The sequence below is a fragment of the Nothobranchius furzeri genome, chromosome 8 (assembly GCF_043380555.1).
Source record: "Nothobranchius furzeri strain GRZ-AD chromosome 8, NfurGRZ-RIMD1, whole genome shotgun sequence".
Taxonomy (NCBI): Eukaryota; Metazoa; Chordata; class Actinopteri; order Cyprinodontiformes; family Nothobranchiidae; genus Nothobranchius; species Nothobranchius furzeri.
In genome coordinates, this window is record NC_091748.1 from 78,163,170 (window position 1) to 78,184,609 (window position 21,440).

Here is a 21,440-nt window from a genome sequence, read left to right on the forward strand (position 1 = left end):
TTTCACTGGGACTTGTTACTCATCTCCTACAAACATGAACGTCTGCGAAGGTGTGAACGTGTGAATAAACGAGCCCACGTGTCGTCTGACCTAAAAACATAAAACTACTCAGTAAAGTAAACCCAGAGCTCAGAGGCTCGTTAACAGGAGACAATAGAAACGGCTGCATCAGCAACTAATTCACTCATTCATTCTGTTAAAAGAAGACCTGAAACTTTACTTCCAGCTGAAAAATATTCATTAAATGATTAAAAAGGTGCAGAAAGTTTCACGAAACTAACATATTTGGATGTAAAACCTCAGAAGCCAGAGCGGACAGAAGCTCTGCTGCTTGAATCTAAACATCAGCTTCCGTTTCTGTCCGAGCTGATTTCACAGCTTTTTATTCAATCAGCTGACATGAAGCAAAGATTCACACAATCACAATTAAAACCTCATCACCCCACCTCCGTTCATGTCCACCAGCATCTCCAGACCCTCCAGCTTCGTCTGGATGGAGATGTGTCTCTCTGTGGAGACAACGTAAAAATGAAAACACGGTTTTCCTGGTTGGCTTCCTCCTGCCTGTGGGAATTACCGACGGCTGTGGCTGGAGGCTTGCTGTCGCCTGCAGCAGCGTCCTTCTGCTCTGCCGCGTCAGCAGCATCTGCAGGTGCTCGTTCTTCATCCTCACCTGCAGGTTTAGAACCAGAAACTGTATTAGAAGCAGACCAGAATCACAAGACTGTCAGACTGAGTTAAAACCACAAAAACATTCATGCATTCAGCTAAACTGGTTCTCGGGCATCAAACCACATGTTAGATGGATGGATCAGCTTTATTAAAGGGACTTTATGGACTTTTGACTTTTTATGCTCGTGATCGCCCCCTCAGGCGAAAAGCGTAACAGCAGCTTCAATAGTAGGCTCGTGCACGAGGCGCGCATGCTGTACGTGCACACTCCTTAACGAAAATAACAGCTGAGAAAGTCCTGTGTGTGTGTGTGTGGGGGGGGGGAAGCGCGCAGCTAATTAATTAAATAATGTGGTTCTGTACCTTTCTCTTCAGCACAGCCGACAAAGGTTTATGATGGGTCAGTCCTCCTGCATGCTCAGATCATTCCCTTCCCTTGCTTGAAAAATTGTTCCAAAATGAAAGTTGAACCCACATCTTTTTTATCTGTGAATTAAATGCCGTTCGGCGAGTCTCAAATAAAAATGTGGGCATCTTACTGTAAAAAACTATACCATTAATGTAAAAAATAAACTCTAAATAAACTATGTTCACATCCAGAATCAAACCCAGGTCTTCTGCATGAGAGTCTGACATCTTACAAGGTGAGCTAAAGCGCCAGTGACGTCTTACGTATCTGTAACGTTTATATCCTTGATGACAGCTGAAACAACGTTCAAAGAACGGTTCGGAGTGAAAACGGCTATTTTGTTGCTAATTAGCAGGAAATATCTAGAAGAAAGTTCTACAGAAAGTAGCTAAGGGTCCTCAGAAATGTAGCTAGCTTTGTCACTAGGCGTTAGGAACAGCGACAAAGTGGCACTGCCTCTCTCTCTGCTGCTAAAGCTACGGATAGCAAATGCTACGGGCGATGCCTGAGCGTGAACGCGCATGAAGCAGCCTGCTCGACCCGAGCATCTCTCTTTTTCTGTGATTTTACAGAAAAACAGGCAATCACAGTAAAACTGCCAGGGCTCATTCTACAGGACCAGGGCATTGCAGGAGAATGTCTGAAGAAGACATTTATTATTTCTATACATGTTTTGACTGTCACACTTCCATAATGCCCCTTTAACAGACGAATGGGTCCAAATAAAAACCAAACAATGGAATAAAATAAACAAAAACAACAATCAGAACACATAAAAGGAATGCAAGCATGTCAAATCTAAACAATAGACAAGACTTTAAATGAGATCATAGCGATGTTCCACACGACAGTAATCACACAAACACTTCAACCAGCGCTTCCTTCTAAGGAGCATAAGCCACGCCCACCTATGTCCGGATCACGGGACCCCGGGAGAACGAAAACATGAACGCAAGTCAACGGGGCTAAAAACGCTGTTTTCTAACTACGCTCATTTTGTGCCGTGGATTCTGAAGTCACATGTTGATACCAAGAACGCACTAAGTTTCCAACGGGGGAACATTATTTTAGGTTTTGTGTGAAAATAAGTCCAGGACTACAAATGCGCTTCACCAAAGTGACGTCATCGACCCAGACACAGAGAGGAAGAGGAAAATGGGCTGCAAGTTCACAAAACTTTCAAATCCTTCCTTCAGGAGGAAATAACCACCACAAATCTGGTCATGTGGTACTTGGCAGCTGCGCTAGGGGGGAGGAGCTTATGTGGTGAAGTCACAAATGCGACGTGCCGATGTCTGGTGCGTAGTAGGGATGTCCAGATACAACTTTTTTCACTTCCAATACGATACCGATATTGCAGCCGTCAGTATTGACGGATACCGATATCAACTGAATACGATATCAGCACAAATCCTACAGATTTCACCCGTTTTGTAGTGTGGGACGTATGAAAGGCCGGCAAACTGACTGGACGAAGAAGAAAGAAAAGACTTGCAAAATGGCTAAAAGGATGCTGGGAGTCCCTTCCTAAAGCATACAGCCAACCAGGTATTTGTCTGTTTAATGCACAGTTTGTATGTTCAGTTCATTGTAAATCTTGTGTACACAGCTTCACGGTTTGAAGGAGGTCTCTTCCGACTGGTGGAGCTCAGAGTTCACAAACCGACCAGGAGCCAGCAGCTGGAAAGCGTGGAAAATCCAGCTGAATAAGCAGAACTCCGTCTGACTTCCTGTTGGAGCTGCAGCAGAACCTCTGGTTCACTTTCCTATTTCTTCTTAACTTTCATTCATGTTGAATCCGTTTATGGCTCGATGGGAGCAGCCCTCAATTCCATCGTACCCCATGCAATGACAATAAAAGCTTATTCTATTCTAACCAGATGCCTGAACCACCTCAACTGGCTCCTTTCGATGTGGAGGAGCAGCAGCTCCACTCTGAGCCCCTCCCAGATGTCAGAGTTTCTTACTCTATCCCTGAGGCTGACCCGGCCACCCTGCAAAGGAAACTAATTTTGGCTGCCTTGTACCTGTGATCTCTTCTTTCGCTCACTACCCAAAGCTCATGACCATCGGTGAGGGTAGGAACGTAGATGACCGTGGATTGAGAGCTTTCTGGTTCAGCTCTCTGCAGACGCTGAACCGAGCTCCCTGTCACCTCCTGCTCCCTCCTTCCCAAAGCTAAGGTTCTGCTCCTTCCCTCACTTGGGAAAGGACCTCTCTCCCGACCCGGAGTTTTTCATTTTAGTTTAACCCTAGAAAGAAAATCTCAGCCAGATAAAAGAAGCTCTTCAGAATAAAATCGGCCGTTTGGACTGAACCTGGCGGAAGTTTAACCTGACTGGATGATTTAAGGCTTATCTTTGGTATAAGAGACTTTATTTGTTTATTCGTTTCTAGAAGTAGTAACAAAAACTTGCTGTAATAAATCCTATCAGCTTCGCTGTTCGTGAATGGAACAGTGCGCACTTTGCGCGGCTCCGCGGTCCAGTAGCGCGGCTCCGCGGTCCAGTAGCGCAGCTCCGCGGTCCAGTAGCGCAGCTACGCGGTCCAGTAGCGCAGCTCCGCAGTCCAGTAGCGCAGCTCCGCGCTGAGGCCGCTCCGCGTTCAGTAACTAGCCCAGCGGCTGAGCTCAACGCGGGCTCGTGTCCGAGCCAGGCGGGCGGCAGTAGCACCGGCAGCTCCAAACCCTCCGCTCTGCTCGGCTCCGTTTCATGTTGACTGTTTAGGCCCCGTGGCGGAGCTCCACGGTGAGGCCCTCGTCCTGATCCGTAGTTAAAAACTCACTTTTCCGTAAACCCATTGCGCTGTAATCAGCACACCTGACGCAAAAAAATCAGACGAATTTTCTGGACGATTAATTTAGCGCCAGGGGAGAAAGTGACGCAGTTTTACTCACGTTTGATATTACTGTCCTCCTGGTGTAGCTGAGCAACGACCTCCTCTGTGAGCTCCGCCATTTCCAACTGCACCAGCGGTTCTGATGCACGTCCTGTACGTAAAGTGCGTAAGTGTTTTACGTAACACTTATTTTGCTGCTCTCTGTCTGATAATGATTGTACTTGTACACAAACAGAGCCGAAATCCCAGCACACACCTCTTCTCTAAGCTATGAGTTTCAGACCTCTGTCAGAGGAGGCTGTGATCTAAAACATCTGATTTTATTAAAGTGCAGCGTTAACGAGGCAACGCTGGCAGAGAGCACGCAGGGACCGATGGACTGAAAAGCATTTTTAAACAAAGATGAGGGCAAGATGTGGCCCGTTATGCCTATTTGAGCACAGCATAGACTGTACATATAGCACAGGAGCACAGGAAACACACCTTGCTATTACATATTATTATCAAAGAATATAATTTTCAACGTGTTTAGCTGGAAAGAGAAGAGAAGCAGGTTTTAGAGCTGAAAGCTGAAATTACCCTGGGATAAATCTTTGGCAAGTTTTTGACCGGGGTACATATTTCCATGTGACACCGGAAGTGTTATGTTTACCATTTCCGCCGTCTGCTCCTGGGTCGTGGCTGTTCGTTTTCACTCCGATGGCGAACAGAACAGTTAAAGATGCAAACAGCATACACGGAACCAACCCGCAGTACCTGGTGGAGAAAATCATCCGGACCCGAATCTACGAGTCCAAATACTGGAAGGAGGAGTGCTTCGGTCTCACCGGTCAGAGTGCTAGCATGTTAGCTTCCGGACGGCTAGCTTCGAATCAGACGGGAGGATTCTAGCTGTTTTCGTTGTTAATGTGTTAAAAATACAGTTTGGTGAATGAAACGTAGGCGGGAATTCTCAGCAGGAGTGTTAAGATCAGAAATGTTCTAAATTATTATTTTATATGTTCACTTTTGGCTGAAATCTGCTGTTTTTTGGGCTGCATGAAGTGAAAATACGTAAATGCTCCTTTAGAGAATTTAGTCTAGGTCTTTGTTTTGATCTTTGTCTAAAATGGGACGGAGGAAGTGAAAAGGCTGAAGATGACGAGGCTTTGTGTCTGCAGTTCCTTTTGGTATCTTCAGCATTTGTTGTCGTCCACAGCGGAGCTGGTGGTGGATAAAGCCATGGAGCTGAAGTTTGTCGGAGGCGTTTATGGTGGAAACATCAAACCGACTCCCTTCATCTGCCTCACGCTGAAGATGCTTCAGATCCAACCGGAGAAAGACATCATCGTTGAGTTCATAAAAAACGAAGATTTTAAGTGAGTCCCCATCAAAGAAAGACAAACCCCGTTTCTTTATTTCATCATCTCACCACGACATTCTCGGATCTGTAGTCCCTTCGAGTCATTCTGGTTTTGCGGTTTTATTCAGGTGAAAGGATCAAGTTTGGGTCAGGACTGGACTCAGGAAACATGAACTTATTGTCCTGAACATTTCACCGGAAGTCAAATAAAAATGGAAAAGTAATTCCTGAAAGATTTTCACTACTGATGCCCTTGTTGTGGTGGTTGTACGTGGTGATAGTGGTGCGCGTCGTTAATGTTTTGGTCCCATTTGTCCTCGTCACACACTGGTGAAGTGATATCGCCACATTTGACCCATCCTCGTGGGGAGAGGTGAGCTGGAGGGGGTGGGGGGTGCACACGTTCCGCTGCTGTTTCTCACCAGTATCAGCTGATGGAGGGCTCTAGTGTCGTTGCACCCTTTGTGTCAGCAGACACGGTAGGGTCGGGGAGGGGGGTGGGGCAGGACGCTTAGCCTGGCGGGTGGGCAGGCTTATAAAGCGCTGGGGAAACCCTGATATTGTTCTGCTCCGCATCCGACTCCTTAAAGCCAAACCAAGTCCAAATGACCGATGTTGCACCGGTCTTCTTTACGAGAACCTCCTCCACAGGCTCCATGCTTTCAGCTTCAACAGATGCCGCTTGACGATGACGTCATCAACGTGCGCTATCGCGATAGATCGATAGTCAAACTCTCTACCGTTGACCAAATTAATATCATTTCTACCGTTTACACCGCCCACCCCTAGGTGAAACTCTAGGATTAAGAAAGCCTGACAGATCTACGTTACACCGTCACTTAACATTCACGGACTCATGACGGGGAAGGCTGTTGTTGGTTTAGTCCAGGAAACCGCAGAGAGCATCTCTGCTAGTAGAAGCTAACCATTAGCATTAGCAACTCCACCACACAGCAGAACTCTGCTGCAACAGATTGGTCCTTGCTCATTTAAGCAGTTCTGTGCTTTTTTGCTTTGAGTTTTGCTTGCCAGACATTTATTCCCACCAGAGGTCGCCGCGGCGTGTAAATGAGTTTCCCACGCCTTAAAGGGAGTTCAGACCGAAGCAGACATCTTTATTTGTGTTCACTTCTCCTCCTGTTTACTCAGGTACGTCCGTTTGCTGGGAGCGATGTACATGAGGCTAACCGGCACCGCCGTGGACTGTTATAAGTACCTGGAGCCGCTGTACAACGACTACAGAAAGGTCAAATGTCAGAACAGGAATGGAGGTGAGCTGCTGGTTAATCAAGCCTGTCGTTTTTCAGCAGAGGAGACAGAAATCCTCGGTTTTATCATCTTCAACCGTTCAAGATAAAAGACTCCTGACACTAACATCTTGTTTCTGTCGGGGAAGGAGCTGCAGCAGTTTTTCATGTTTTATGATGTTTCTGTAATCATTTTATTGTTTATGTTGATCGTTTCTAGTGAAGCGCCTAAAAGCGTTGAGTAAAAGAATCCTTTCCTCTTCTAAAGAAATATAACCGACATCTTTGCTCACATCAGTCCAGCCTTGTTCCTCATCCTGGATTATAATCTAGGAGTTCTTTATGATCTCAACATGATTTTCTTTTCTTCTCTTCCAGAGTTTGAGTTGATGCATGTCGACGAGTTCATCGATGAGCTTCTTCATGCAGAGAGAGTGTGTGACATCATCCTGCCCCGCCTACAGGTGAGTTCACCTGATGGTCCCAAAACCAGGACAGAACCCTGATCCAGACCAGAACCCCCGATAAGACGTTTTGTTACATTTCTGCTGATTTCTCGATTCCCAGTTTCAGTCGTTTCTATGGAAACATGATGTTTTAGCTCCTAACTCAAGGGATGAGCCTCGGGTACCAGCAGAGACACGACCTGTTCTCACGATGAAACACATCAGAGTAAAACTTGGTTTTCCTGGAACACGATGCATGAGTTCCCAGCAGATCTTCCTCTGCTTGACTCATCAGGAATGTTCTCGGCTCTCAGGAGGAAAATCATCCCTCCGAATACGGACTGGATCAGCTGTTTCTGTCTTCGTGTTGGTCGGATGAAACCAGTTTGGGATGAATGACCCACACTTGTGTAGCACCTTTCTGAGTCAGAGGGCTCCAAAGCGCTTTACAGAGAGTCATTCATCCATTCACACACACGTTCACACGCTGGTGGTGATGAGCTACGATGTAGCCACAGCTGCACGGGCGCCACCGGTCCCTCTGACCACCACCAGCAGGTAAGGAGGGTTAAGTGTCTTGCCCAAGGACACGAGCGAACGGGATTTGAACCTGCAACCCTCCAATTGAGGGGCGGGAACAAATGCTGTTGCCTGGCAGACCGAGAGGGCGGAGCCAATAACACACGCACGCTCACAACGGCACTGTGACATCATATGGTACCAGCTGATGTCATATATCTTAGCCAGTAACGACGGCAGATTTAAATGCAGTGCAGAGTTTTACCTGAAGAGGGCGCAACGCGGACAGCTTTAGGTAGGAAGTGTACATTTTAACTAAGGTGCACTAAAGTACTGCACGTGTCTGTGATTAGACTCTCGTTTGTTTAGTTAATCTGCAAAAAGTTGACTTGCTCTTAAAGAAGCTCTTGTCCAGTAACTTGATGTTTGTTTGTTTGTTTGTTTGTTTACAGAAGAGACAGGTTCTGGAGGAGGCCGAGATGTTGGACCCACGGATCAGCGCTCTGGAGGAGGACCTGGACGAAGTGGAGAGCAGCGAGGATGAGGACGAGGAGGAAGAGAAGGTGATGAGCGAAGCCCCCTGCTGGTCATTTAGTAGAAAACAGTTTAGATGAGTCTGGTGTGCCTCTCCCTTTCTGGAATCCTGGAAGATACAAGCTGCAGAAGGTTGCAGGTTCAATCCCAGCTCAGACCAGAGAAGGCTGCTGTTGGGTCCTTGCCTGCTGGTGGCGGCTGGAGGGACCGAGGGCGCCGGCCTCGTCTCTCAGAGCGCCCCAGGGCAGCTGTGGCTGCATCATAGCTCATCCCCAGCAGTGTGTGAATGGGTGGATGACTGATTGTTTTGTAAAGTGCCTTGGGGGGCTGTATAACCCTAAGAAGGCGCTGTACAAATACAGGCTCCCCATTTACCGTTTGGAAATGAGCGTTGAAGGTCCAGATTGGTTCTTCGTTACAATAATCAGTTGTAAAACGGGATCCTCGGCCCGTTTAAACGCGACTGATCGGCTTTGTGATCGTTTTCCCTTCGTCTGCAGATGGAGAGGCAGCCGAGCCCAGAGCCTCACAGACGTGGTTACCGTGACAACGACCGGCCACGTCGCTCCCCGTCACCCCGCTACAGACGCAGCCGCTCGCCCAGACGGTTCTGCTGCTCTTTTTTCTTACCACATTTATGAATCTTGTGTCAGAAACCCACCGACTCTGCCGTGCTAGAGAACTAAACGTGATGCTTTGGCTTTTCAGGAGGAGCAGATCTCCAAAGAGACGAAGGTACGGCTCTGATCCAGCAGCCATTGTGGTTGTAGCCTGTTTGTGTTTGACTCTGATGTGTCGTTCAACAGCCCGTCGCCTCGCAGAGACCGCCATCGCAGCAAGAGCCCCCACCGGCACCGCAGTCGCTCCAGAAACAGGCGGCACCGCTCCAAATCCCCCGGTGGGTAGATCCCGACCGCCGCTGGCGTCCGGTTAAAATCACCGCTCGCTTTTCCTACGAGCTGCTGGTGGAGTCGTGCTGAGTCATGACTCTAGTTTCTAACCTCCACATCCACCCATCTATGAATGAATGCATTCATTCATCCATCAGTACCTGGGCAGATGGGCAGGGTGCCCCAGAACAGGTCAGGTTAGGGTCAGGAGGGGGTTGGACCTGTATATGTTTTTATGGAGCTAGCTTAAACTGCTGTTCCAAATAAAGAACGAGGCCATTTTAAATATCTACTATTGTCGGATTTTATCGAGGGAGGCGCCGATCTGATTTAAAAGCATCGAGATGTGGAGGAAAAAAACGCGTTTAACTTTTAAAACAACAAATGACGTTTTAAATGGAGATTTTCAAATGGAATAATGATGTCTTAGTTTTAGTGTCAACACGTTTATCTACATCCGTTTATTTGTTTGTTGTACAAAAACAACACGTAACGCCACAGTTTACAGCAGGCAGGGATTCAGACACCTACATGTCTGACGGGACAGCAGTAGAGCAGGTTGGCCAGTAATCGGAAGGTTCAATCCCGGCTCCCACCAGAGAATTCTGCTGTTGTGCCCTTGAGCAAGACACTTAACACACCTTGCCTGCTGGTGGTGGTCGGAGGGACCGGTGGCGCCAGTGCTCGGCAGCCTCGCCTCTGTCAGAGCGCCCCAGGGCAGCTGTGGCTACATCGTAGCTCATCCCCACCGGTGGGTGAATGTGTGTGTGAATGGATGAATGACTGATTCTGTTGTATAGCGCCTTGGGGGGTTGTAGGACCCCCCCCCAAGGCGCTGTACAAAAACAGGCCATTTATGCAGCTGTTAGCAAGCAGGCCAACGCAGAGCTAACATGTCTGCAGCTTGGTGGTATTTTAAACTGTGTGTGTGTGTGTGTGTGTGTGTGTGTGTGTGTGTGTGTGTGTGTGTGTGTGTGTGTGTGTGTGTGTGTGTGTGTGTGTGTGTGTGTGTGTGTGTGTGTGTGTGTGTGTGTGTGTGTGTGTGACGTGCTGGGAAGGACGGCTCCGTGATTCACTACTTCCACTTCAGCTGTTGCCTTCGGGCGCCAACAAAGCAAATCAGCGGTCTCCATTAACTCCCAGTTTGCCACCAGCAGTTCCAGTTCACAGAGCCAGATGCACGAATGAACAAAGAGAACCGACTAACAATGTTGGGTTGTGTTATGCAGCTCGCTGCTGCTTTTACATGTATTAATAATATAAAGGGGGTTTTAAATCAGTGCCCTTCCTAAATAAGAGTGAAACTTAAAGGACGACTAGCGTTTCCTTTTCATCTGAACGCTTTCCTGAAAGGATCCGATCGGAACTCATCCTTCCTGCTCCTAGCTCTTCCATCGGAATGTTTTTGCTTCCGGGATCATCTTTTCTCTGTTTCACTTTTCTTCTTCGACATAATCAGCTGAGCGGGTCAGAAACCGGTATTGGCCCAGAAAATCTACATCGGCCCATCTTCCCCTAAAACTGGTTCCGCTCAGACGGGTTTGATTCAGACGGAAGTAGAACAGCTGTTTAGGTTTGCATGAGGAAAGTCCTGAAGCCCCCCTGAACTTGTGTTCACCGTGTGATTGTTGCGATCCAGGTCACCACCGGAGCCACCGACACCGCAGCCACTCCAAGTCTCCAGAGAGGTGAGTCGCACCTGAGCGGGGCGCGGCCGATCCAGGATGAAGCTTGTTGCTGTTAGCTAAAGTTTTTATCTGCAGGTGTTTTGTCTTCATAATCAAATCTTGTTTTCTTACAGGAGTTCAAAAAAGAGTCACAAGAAGAGCCGAAGAGAAAAAGACTGAGTCTCCTGTCCCACAGATTTTCCCTTTTTACCGTCAGAGATCCAAACCCAACCCGGAACGTTTGGTTAAAGTTTGGAATTGTGTAAATACATTTTTTTTTCCAGTTGTTTCTGTAGGAAGAACGATCAGAAATAAAGACTCTGCTTCATGTTTAGTTTTTCTGAGTTATTAAGAGATTTCAAAATAAAGTTTTTAGAAGATAAACCTCATTTAGATTTGCTTCATGCTTCATGTTACAACCCAGCTCTTCTACGAAATCTAGGGTAACGCTGAGGATGCATACTCAGTTAAAATGGTTAAAGTGTTGAACAGAACAGACGTAGAACACAAAGTAAAGAACACTGAGGACTGTCGGTAGCAACAAAACTAGTAACTCATCTCTAATCGTCCAACTGTACTACAAAACACGCTGAAAGAGTTCAGGTGACCCAGATATGGTAGCGCAAGGAAACGCCATCACAGGAGCCATCTGCCCCAGCAGCAGCAGACCAACCGAAGCAGCCAGGCATCAACACCAGGTGCAAAGGGGAGGGAGGGAATGGCCCCACCTCCATCCAAGCACTACCCAGAGGGTACCACGGCAGCAACCGTTGACCACCGCCCCCGAGGCAGAGGGCCCCCACCTAGGAAACGCTGGAAGAAAGGTTAATACAAGACAAAATATGAAATAACAAGAGCTAATATAATAGTAAATGTAAGTTCATAAGTAACCAACCAGGTGCGAGCTCGCGGATCGCATCAGTAATCTGCGCTCCTGCACAGGAGGAGGAGACGCAAACCTGCTTAGATGCTGGAAACCAAGGGCGTAGGAACCGGGTGGGACGTGTCCCCTCCAATATTGGACAAACGCGCATTTGTCCCCCCTAATAACATGGAGAAGAAAAAGATTGATTTTGAAATATTTGACTCGCGAGCTTTTATTTTGAAAGACACCGCGGACTTCTCTCCGACACAGCCCCTCCCCTCAGGTAGTCAGACAGGCTGAGAGTAGCAGGAGTCAGAGCAGACACAGGTGTCGGTGTCAGAGACAGATGGCAGCAGCTCAGCGAGTTCTTCTCATGGGCAAAAAAAGAAAGAAAGGAATTGTGAGTTGGTAATAATTTAGTCCAAGAGGATAATTGTATTTCTGGTCAAACGCTAAAATGGCTGACTAACGTAAACATCTTGCTAGTTAGCGTTAAACATTAAACAACACTACTAGTCAACAAAAAATGGCGAATTTTACAGTAACAGACAAAAACCATTTGACACGAAATAAATAAAAAAGTAGAATCTCCACATGAAAATGGAGTTTGTAAGTGTGATTGTTGCTTGTTTGTGACATTCTCATCACATTTCATTTTTAAACCTTATTCATGTCACTTTTTTCATATAAGAGACCAGAGGAAGTTCAGCAGGAAATGATGAAGGTGAGACAGGCAGCGCCAGACCTGCTGAGGGTGAGACAGGCAGCGCCAGACCTGCTGAGGGTGAGACAGGCAGCGCCAGACCTGCTGAGGGTGAGACAGGCAGCGCCAGACCTGCTGAGGGTGAGACAGGCAGCGCCAGACCTGCTGAGGGTGAGACAGAGCACCAGACCTGCTGAGGGTGAGACAGAGCACCAGACCTGCTGAGGGTGAGACAGAGAGCACCAGACCTGCTGAGGGTGAGACAGAGCACCAGACCTGCTGAGGGTGAGACAGAGAGCACCAGACCTGCTGAGGGTGAGACAGGCAGCGCCAGACCTGCTGAGGGTGAGACAGGGAGCATCAGACCTGCTGAGGTGCAGGTAGGTGCTACAGCAGAGCCGTGTCCAGGACTTTCAAAATAGGGTGGCCCATGTAGGACACTTGTTTATTCATGGGTGGCACCAATGTTTATGCTTATTTATTTACACAAATCGTTTGTTTATTTATTTATTTATTTATTTACTTTCTAGTGAATTTTTGAGTTTCACATTGCACAATCACCATTTTTCTTTTTCCTCTTCATCTTCTACTTTTGTGGTGGTTAGCAATTCACTTCTTGTTCATTACTGCCACCAACTGGAGTTGAGTGGGACTCTAAATACTATGTATGTGAATATGAAAAAATATTAAATAATATTAATACTACATGCCTGGGCTAGAAAACAAGGTGAAAGGTGCATGCAACCACACACTATTTTGGAGTTTACAACCCAAGCCTTTTGTCGACAATGTAAAGTCAATTTAAACTGGAACTTAGTGGGGTGGCACTTGGGGGTGGCCAATCAGATTTTAAGAGTGGCATGTGCTACCCCAGGCCACTCCCTGGACACGCCTCTGTGCTACAGTGGAGTGAGATTTTAGATGGTTGATGATGAGAGGACCACGACTAAATAATACTATAACAGCCATGATTTTAATGTTGCACTAGTCGTCCAACTGTATTTTTACTCCTTATTCCTGTCCACTGTTTTTATATTAGAGATCAGATGAAGTTCAGCAGGAACCAGTTGAGGGTGAGACAGGGAGACCAGACCTGCTGAGAGTGAGACAGGGAGCGCCAGACCTGCTGAGAGTGAGACAGGGAGCGCCAGACCTGCTGAGAGTGAGACAGGGAGCGCCAGACCTGCTGAGAGTGAGACAGGCAGCGCCAGACCTGCTGAGAGTGAGACAGGCAGCGCCAGACCTGCTGAGAGTGAGACAGGCAGCGCCAGACCTGCTGAGAGTGAGACAGGCAGTGCCAGACCTGCTGAGAGTGAGACAGGCAGCGCCAGACCTGCTGAGAGTGAGACAGGCAGCGCCAGACCTGCTGAGAGTGAGACAGGGAGCGCCAGACCTGCTGAGAGTGAGACAGGGAGCGCCAGACCTGCTGAGAGTGAGACAGGCAGCGCCAGACCTGCTGAGAGTGAGACAGGCAGCGCCAGACCTGCTGAGGTGCAGGTAGGTGCTACAGTGAAGAATGAGGTGGTTTTAGGTTGCTGATGAGAGGAAGATTTGAATGTAATAATAAGTGAACACAGTTAAATAAATGTAATCCCATTACAAGCAGGGCTGGGCAGTACGATTTAAGAATAAATTACAGTCTGTACACGCTTCCTTAGAAATATCAGAAAAATAAGTGTTAAACTCTGCTTTCTGGTGCATTTAGACTGCAATTTTGGCCACTGTTTTTTCTTTTGTCCGTCTGAATATTAATGTAGTTCCAGCTGTTGTTGTTGTTGCGAGTCCCACATGCCAAAGACAGTGGCAAGTACGGGGTCAAAAGGTGAGCCATACTGGACTGGCTTGTGCGAGCAAAATCAGCCAGTCGACAGGAGCTGGGCTGCAGGTCAATAAAACTGTGGTCAGAAACAAGGGTCACACAAGGGTCACAGGGACAAGAGGACAGAACTGGGCGAAGGGTCAGGAGACTGACCCCACCTCTTTGCCCCACCCCTGGCTTGGAAAGATGGGATTGGAGGAGAACAGAATGAAGACAAGCCCATCAGATCCAGAAGTCCTCTCGGGAACATTGGAGAGAAACTGAAGAATGCTGCAAAAGATGATGCAATGACCTGTGTTAAGAAGGAAAATGACACCAAATGTTTTGTGTTGAGCTACAAAGTGTGTATCTGGTAAATGACCCCATGACCTTAAGCTGGTCCAGGAAGGGTATATAAGAACAGCTCTGAACAGCAGAGGGGGATTGAGAGATTCGACAGCAGCTGGGGCAGAGGACAAGAAGAGACAGAGCAGATTTGGAGGGGTCATCCCCCGTCCTGCTGGATGGGGGATGACAGGCAGTTTTTTGGAGAGAAGCAGAGCTAGACAGGCTTGGTTCTTGGGGAGATTCTGAGAAGACAAGAGCTGGTGTAAACTGACTCTTATTTAATCATTTTGAACTAATTCCTCCGTGGGGGATAGTAGTTGTTTTTCACTTTACCCATTTTTGTATTTTGATTTTGTAATAAACCTTTTTTGAAAAAGAAACATAATCCTGATTCTTTCAGGTTTTCTCTAAAGCTTCACGTTTGGGGCCCTGGCCATAATTTGCACAGAGGTAAGCATGTCGAAGATCGGTCTCTGAATTATCAGGACTTACTTTACAGTTTATAACAGAATAATATAAAGAAACCTTAAGATAAGGGAAGTTTTAATTTCCCCCTCCTTGCGAGTAACGAGTTGTCTTAAGGGCGATAAAAGCAAAATATTCGAGGTTATTTTGGCTCTGATTGCAGGTTGAAAAAGTCTCTAATCAGCTGGAAGGTTGGATTAATAAATAAATTGATAAACTTATGATAGCCTGATCAACTAGCATAAATCATTTTATAGTTGCCAACCTCCCACACAAGCTGTTAGAGGCGCAATTAATTCCGGGTAGCCCAAACAATTGCTGAGAGGCTTGGCTTGCCTCCAGACTTCTCTCTAGTATCTTAACCAAAAGGTAACGAGTTTAAAAGAAGTGTAGTACTCTGGGGCTGGCTATTCGTGCAAGTCATTTCACCTTTAAAATAAAAGACAAGATTCTAATTAGATAGTCCAAACCCGGATCTAGTACGATTATACTCGTCGATACACCCCCGAACCCTGATGGATGCACCGTCTCATAAGTTCTAACGGAACTGGGTTTTAAAGGAACCGGTAAATGGGACGGGCACGCGACATGGCGCCCAACGTGGGGCTACGGAGTGAAGGTCTAAATATTAGATACCGGGCTATCCGACGTAGAACTGTCTTTTAGGCTGATAAAAGCTTGCGCGCTAAGGACCTATTAAGCTTATAACCTTGGAGTGAAAACCGCACCAGTTTCTCGAAAAGGAAAGAAATCTGGGAGAACGGACGATCAACTTAAAAAGGTATAAAGAAAATACGGCATTCCGACGCAAGAAAAGCCAAGGATAAAAGCTAGGCAAAAAATAAAAATAAATAAAGAATAAGAAAAACTTTTAACCAGCCATGGCAGATAGATCTTTCAATATCCTGTAACCGGAGCTTTCAGAATGAGGCTGGAAAAGCTAGTATGGAGCTGCGGCGGGGCGCTGTCCGGGTGCTGAGGCACAAGTGAGATGCGATTAAACGTCATGGCTGGATCAAAATCTAGTGAAGGACTGATATGTAAGAATCTGTGTGACTTGGGCCTCGTTTCTGGTAACACGGGGAGGTATTTGTCACGAACTGTAAAGTAATCATGTTTCCTAGCTTCATAGAATCTCATGTCGGGCATTGTCACGCGCAATGGAGGCTAGAAGCCGGGAACATGTTTAATGTGTGAACCTCTGTGCTTAAGGGCTCCGTGAGGGGAGAAACCGTGCCGCCTGTAAAGGACGGACTTATAACTGGGAGCATTGGAACTCTGCTCCAATTAAACTTTGTTTTTAGAGGATCTGCTTGAAACAAGCACCTAGCTTCCGCTCTCGGCAGCCTGCAGATATGAGAAGCCACAGCTGAACAGAGAAAAAGCACTCAAGTCAGCTGAGCAACAACAGACAAGCAGGATGTGGTGACATCACCCCTTCCCCTACTAGTTCTGTTGAGAAGGGAAAGTCCTGAACTAACAGCTCCGTATGATTCTGACCTGACAGACAGCTACACTAATAATGCGTAAGCATTTTTAACCTCGCTACATATGGTGTTGTAGGCAGGATCCATGTAGTGCTGTCAAGTAGGTCCATGGATGTGAAGTTTGTGGCGCCCTGCGCGGGAGTACGAGGACGCGCTGGTGGAAAGAGGGGGGAAGGTGTGACAGTGTGAGCGTTCTGTCACAATGTCTTGATTGATAATGCATACTGGCCATTTGGCTAAGGGGATGTCCATTTGGCTGAGTGGTTAGAGCGTATGACTCCCACCCAGGGAGTCTCGGGATCAAATCCCGCCCGGGCCCTCATTAATCCACCTTGCCACACTTTACAGTTTTTAGCGTAAGCTTCCCACCTGCAGCTACAAGCAGCGTTAGCTTGTTGCTGTTCAGGTGTGTGAGGAGAATATTTGAAGCTCTGTAGTAAAAGATGTCTTCAGTCTGGAGGGAGAGAGTCTCTGCTTGAAGGTGGAGACTGAGATGTTCCAACCAGCAGCTCAGCTGACCAGATGGCAGTAGAAACTGGTGGAGAAGCAGGAACCCAGTTCTGAACCCTCATGAACAAACATCTGGTTCTTCAGAGACTGAAGTGAGTGATGATGATGATGATGATGGTGTGTATCTGGACTCTGAGCTAGTCAGACTCTGGGTCTGAGACTGGAGATGAAGATGATCCAGAGGAGGAGGCAGCCCCACCCCAAAGAAGGCTGTTGCAGTCCCCTGGCTAGATTTTTCTCGCATGGGGGATGTTGCGAGTCCCACATGCCAAAGACAGTGGCAAGTACGGGGTCAGAAGGTGAGCCATACTGGACTGGCTTGTGCGAGCAAAATCAGCCAGTCGACAGGAGTTGGGCTGCAGGTCAAAAAACTGTGGTCAGAAACAAGGGTCACACAAGGGTCACAGGGACAAGAGGACAGAACTGGGCGAAGGGTCAGGAGACTGACCCCACCTCTTTGCCCCACCCCTGGCTTGGAAAGATGGGATTGGAGGACAACAGAATGAAGACAAGCCCATCAGATCCAGAAGCCCTCTCGGGAACATTGGAGAGAAACTGAAGAATGCTGCAAAAGATGATGCAATGACCTGTGTTAAGAAGGAAAATGACACCAAATGTTTAGTGTTGAGCTACAAAGTGTGTATCTGGTAAATGACCCCTTGACCTTAAGCTGGTCCAGGAAGGGTATATAAGAACAGCTCTGAACAGCAGAGAGAGATTGAGAGATTCGACAGCAGCTGGGGCAGAGGACAAGAAGAGACAGAGCAGATTTGGAGGGGTCATCCCCCGTCCTGCTGGATGGGGGATGACAGGCAGTTTTTTGGAGAGAAGCAGAGCTAGACAGGCTTGGTTCTTGGGGAGATTCTGAGAAGACAAGAGCTAGTGTAAACTGACTCTTATTTAATCATTTTGAACTAATTCCTCCGTGGGGGATAGTAGTTGTTTTTTCATCTACCCATTTTTGTATTTTGATTTTGTAATAAACCTTTTTTGAAAAAGAAACATAATCCTGATTATTTCAGGTTTTCTCTAAAGCTTCACGAGTGGGGGCTCTGATCATTAATTGCACAGAGGTAAGCACATTAATTATGGGTTCTGGAATTATCAGGACTTACTTTACGGTTTGTGACAGATTAATATAAAGAAACCTTAAGATAACGGGATTGCTTAAAAAGAAGTGAGCTACTACAGAAGGAAAGGTCTTACATATTATTTCACCTTTAAAATAAAAGATATGATTCTAACTTAGGACGCCCAAACCAGGATCTAATACCATAATACTCACCGACATCCCCATCGAACCCTGATGGATGCACCGTCTCATAAGTTCTAACGGAACTGGGTTTTAAAGGAACCGGTAAATGGGACGGGCACATGACACTACAAAACTGAATAAGTGATTTTAGATGACCGTGACCTGTCAGCCAATGAGAGCACAGCTCTGTTAAACCTGCGTCCATCGTGTTCCTGACCTCCCACCTGGTTTCTGACCTCTGAACTAACAAAAAGACGAGGTGTAAAGTAGACAAACACCTACATTAACATTAACAACAACATACACTCACTGGCCACTTTATTGGGTACACCATGCTAGTACCGGGTTGGACCCCTTTTGCCTTCAGAACTGCCTTCATCCTTCGTGGTTTAGATTCAACAAGGTACTGGAAACCTTCCTCACATTTTGGTCCACATTGACATGATGGCGTCACACAGTTGATGTTGATTGGCTGCACATCAGTGATGCTGATCTTGCGTTCCACCACATCCCACAGGTGCTCTATCAGGCTGAGATCTGGTGACTGTGGAGGCCATTAGAGTACAGTGAACTTATTATGTTCAAGAAACCCGTCTGAGATGATTCCAGCTTTATGACATGGCGCGTTATCCTGCTGGAAGTAGCCGTCAGAAGATGGTTATACCGTGGTCATAAAGGGATGGACATGGTCGGCAACAGTACTCCGGTAGGCTGTGGCGTTGCAACCATGATCAGGTAGTACTAAACGTCCCTCACACCATTACACCTCCACCTGCCTGAACCATTGATACAAGGCAGGATGGATCCATGCTTTCAACGCCAAATTCTGACCCTACCATCCGGATGTCGCAGCAGAAATCGGAACTAATCAGACCAGGAAGCAATGGTGTGGTCTTCTGCTGCTGTAGCCCATCTGCATACCTTGGCTGTAACCAGGTGAGTTGCTGTTGCCGTTCTACCAGCTCGAACCGGTCTGGCCATTCTGCTCTGACCTCTGGCATCAACGAGGCATCTTCACCCACAGAACTGCCGCTCGCTGGACATCTTCACTTCAAACCGTTCTCTGTAAACCCTAGAGATGGTTGTGTGTGTCGATCCCAGAAGATCAGCAGTTTCTGAATCACTCAGACCAACCACGCCACGTTCAAAGTCGCTTACATCACCTTTCTTCCCCGTTCTGAAGCTCGGTTTGAACCGCAGCGGATTGTCTAGACCAAGTCAACAAGCCTAAATGCACTGAGCTGCCACCATGTGATTGGCTGATCAGTAATCCGTGTTAAAGAGCTGTTAGACAGGTGTGCCCAATAAAGTGGCCAGTGAGTGTATACAACACAAACAGGAATGATGTAAACAACAACATTAACAACATAAACAACCGCAGCTTTCCTAACTCCCTCTGCCTCAGACGTTGTTTTTCACCTGTTTCCTTAAACCTGCTGAAGGTGACATCACTAACTTCTCCTTGGCGGCACTAACCCACTAACCTGTGGCTGCTGCTGAGCCGAGGAACCCGCTGAGACTCCAGCTCCTCTCCAACAAAACCCAGTTAATCCACGGTAATCTGGATCATCTGAGATCCACCACAGTCCCGGGGAGGGGGTGTAGGAGCCCCCGCATGATCCCGTCTGTGGGGGTGTGAGCCGCCGCTGAAGGAATCATCAGATCAACATCAGCTCCAGTGAAGATGGCTACAAGTCAGTAACGTCCTACAGACGAGTCTACACCTCTCCTGCAGGATGATCCGACAAACTCAGACCTTCAGTCGAGGGTGAAGCTGGAATATGGACCAGAATGTCCAGCGTGCATTCTGAACCAGTGAGGATGGAGCCAAGTCAGGAAGAGCCGCTCCAAGACTCCCAGTTGATCTCCAATCCTCTCCTCTGAACTTGGGAGTCGAGCCGCTGCTCCTCCGCGTCTAGAGGAGCTGTGGTGGTTCAGGAAGTAGGTCGGGGCGCTTCCCGGACGCCTCCAGGTGGAGGTGTTTCCAGCAGATCCTGCTAAGAGGACACCTTGGGTGGATTCAGGTCACACTGGAGGGGTCACATTCCAGTCTGGTCCAAAGTCTCCCTGATGGCCCACCAGAGCAGCAGGAGGGGGCGGGGGCGCGAACGGAAACCCGCATCTAGAACATTTAAAGAAAACGAAGACGTTTCGGTCTGAAAGGAAGCCTTTGTGGTGGCCATGTTTGATCACCAGACCAGACCCGGTCCAGCTGTTCAGGAGGACGGTGTTTTGGTTTGATGCAGAAAACCACAACAAACTGCTGCGACTCCCGCTTATAGACGGAACGTCGGTTTACACGACAGTTTCCTGGATCGGTGTTCCGGTCTGCGGGAGAAAATGGAAACGGGATTCGGATGAAGCAGGATTCTGGTTGGCTGTGCTCTAGCGCCGACTCTAAAGGTGTTTCTGTTTGTTTCCAGTCTCTTCGCTCCGAGTACATCCAGTACTAAACCCACAGACCGCAGCAGAAGACTCGCTACCCACAAGCCCCAGCCCGCCGCCCAGAGTCCTCCGGCGTCCAAACCAAACCAGCACAAGCTGGCTCCTCTGGACTGAGCCTGCTCTCTGTTCATATGTAAATGATCTGTATGTAAATATGTTGTAATCTACACGCGTGTTCGGCTCCAGGTGCAGATTTTATAACTCTTATTGGTCTCAGAAGAAGAGGGTATATTTTTGTCTTACCGGTTTAAAGTATTCTTGCTTTGGGAAACTGAAGTGTCAGCTGTTGTCATGGTTACAGACAGTATTTGACTCCTGTCCGACCGCGTTAATCAGTGTTTTGCCACATAACGGTGATGGGGGGGGGGGGGGGGGTCTGCAGCGCCACCTTAAAACAGCTGTTAGACGGGACGTGTTGGTGTCAAGAGCCAGTAGCTCTAGTTCCACTGACACAAGAATAACTGTTAGGAGCTTATCTTCATCCCAGGAAAGCCAACAAGTCATTAATCAATTCAAACAGGAGCAAAAACTCCAAACTCAACTTTTTAAACTTCATTTTTAACCTTCTTCCTGTTGGCTCCAGCACACCTTCAGGCTTCAGAGCAGCAGCTTTTCTGCTCAAGTCGTATTTCTTGTTTCTTTGCTGTCAGACTGAAGAACGAGTCAGTAGCAGCCTTCAGGGGGCGCTAGAGACAACCACCTCGCTTTTATTCTTAATCACAGTTTGCTTAGACCAGCGAAGTTCCTTAGGTTCACTTTTATTTATGTTCCACAAGTTCTGCAAACGGTTCATGTGCAGTAAACACGGGTCGCTCCACTGGTACCACGGGTCGCTCCACGGTACCACGGGTCGCTCCACTGGTACCACGGGTCGCTCCACTGGTACCACGGGTCGCTCCACGGTACCACGGGTCGCTCCACTGGTACCACGGGTCACCCCACTGGTACCACGGGTCGCTCCACGGTACCACGGGTCGCTCCACTGGTACCACGGGTCGCT

The 21,440-nt window shown here is 47.6% G+C and overlaps 2 protein-coding genes across 4 annotated transcripts in view; one reads left to right on the plus strand and one right to left on the minus strand.

Annotated features, from left to right (window-relative positions):
* LOC129152274 (TRMT1-like protein) overlaps positions 1 to 4,120 on the minus strand; it is a 13,909-nt gene extending 9,789 nt beyond the window's left edge. Inside the window, exons 1-3 of one of the 2 annotated variants that reach the window (XM_070554361.1) lie at positions 3,978 to 4,120; positions 578 to 673; positions 447 to 509 (exon numbers count right to left, since the gene is read on the minus strand). In XM_070554361.1, the coding sequence (XP_070410462.1) occupies positions 447 to 509; positions 578 to 673; positions 3,978 to 4,038 (220 nt within the window). In that variant the 5' untranslated portion in view covers positions 4,039 to 4,120. The remainder of the gene's footprint in view (positions 1 to 446; positions 510 to 577; positions 674 to 3,977) is intronic. The other variant, XM_070554360.1, reaches the window with a different exon arrangement.
* Positions 4,121 to 4,423: 303 nt separating this feature from the next.
* Positions 4,424 to 20,662, plus strand: LOC107373337 (pre-mRNA-splicing factor 38A). Of its 2 annotated transcripts, XM_070554364.1 has the most exons (10): positions 4,424 to 4,748; positions 5,118 to 5,277; positions 6,411 to 6,532; positions 6,887 to 6,972; positions 7,926 to 8,036; positions 8,508 to 8,614; positions 8,716 to 8,742; positions 8,814 to 8,905; positions 10,537 to 10,585; positions 10,699 to 10,898. In XM_070554364.1, the coding sequence occupies exons 1-10, from the start codon at positions 4,619 to 4,621 to the stop codon at positions 10,742 to 10,744; spliced, it is 930 nt and encodes a 309-aa protein (XP_070410465.1). In that variant the 5' UTR covers positions 4,424 to 4,618; the 3' UTR covers positions 10,745 to 10,898. The 2 variants fall into 2 exon arrangements, with proteins under 2 accessions (XP_070410465.1, XP_070410464.1); XM_070554363.1 differs by lacking the exons at positions 10,537 to 10,585; positions 10,699 to 10,898 and adding an exon at positions 20,419 to 20,662.
* The last annotated feature ends 778 nt before the right edge of the window (positions 20,663 to 21,440 follow it).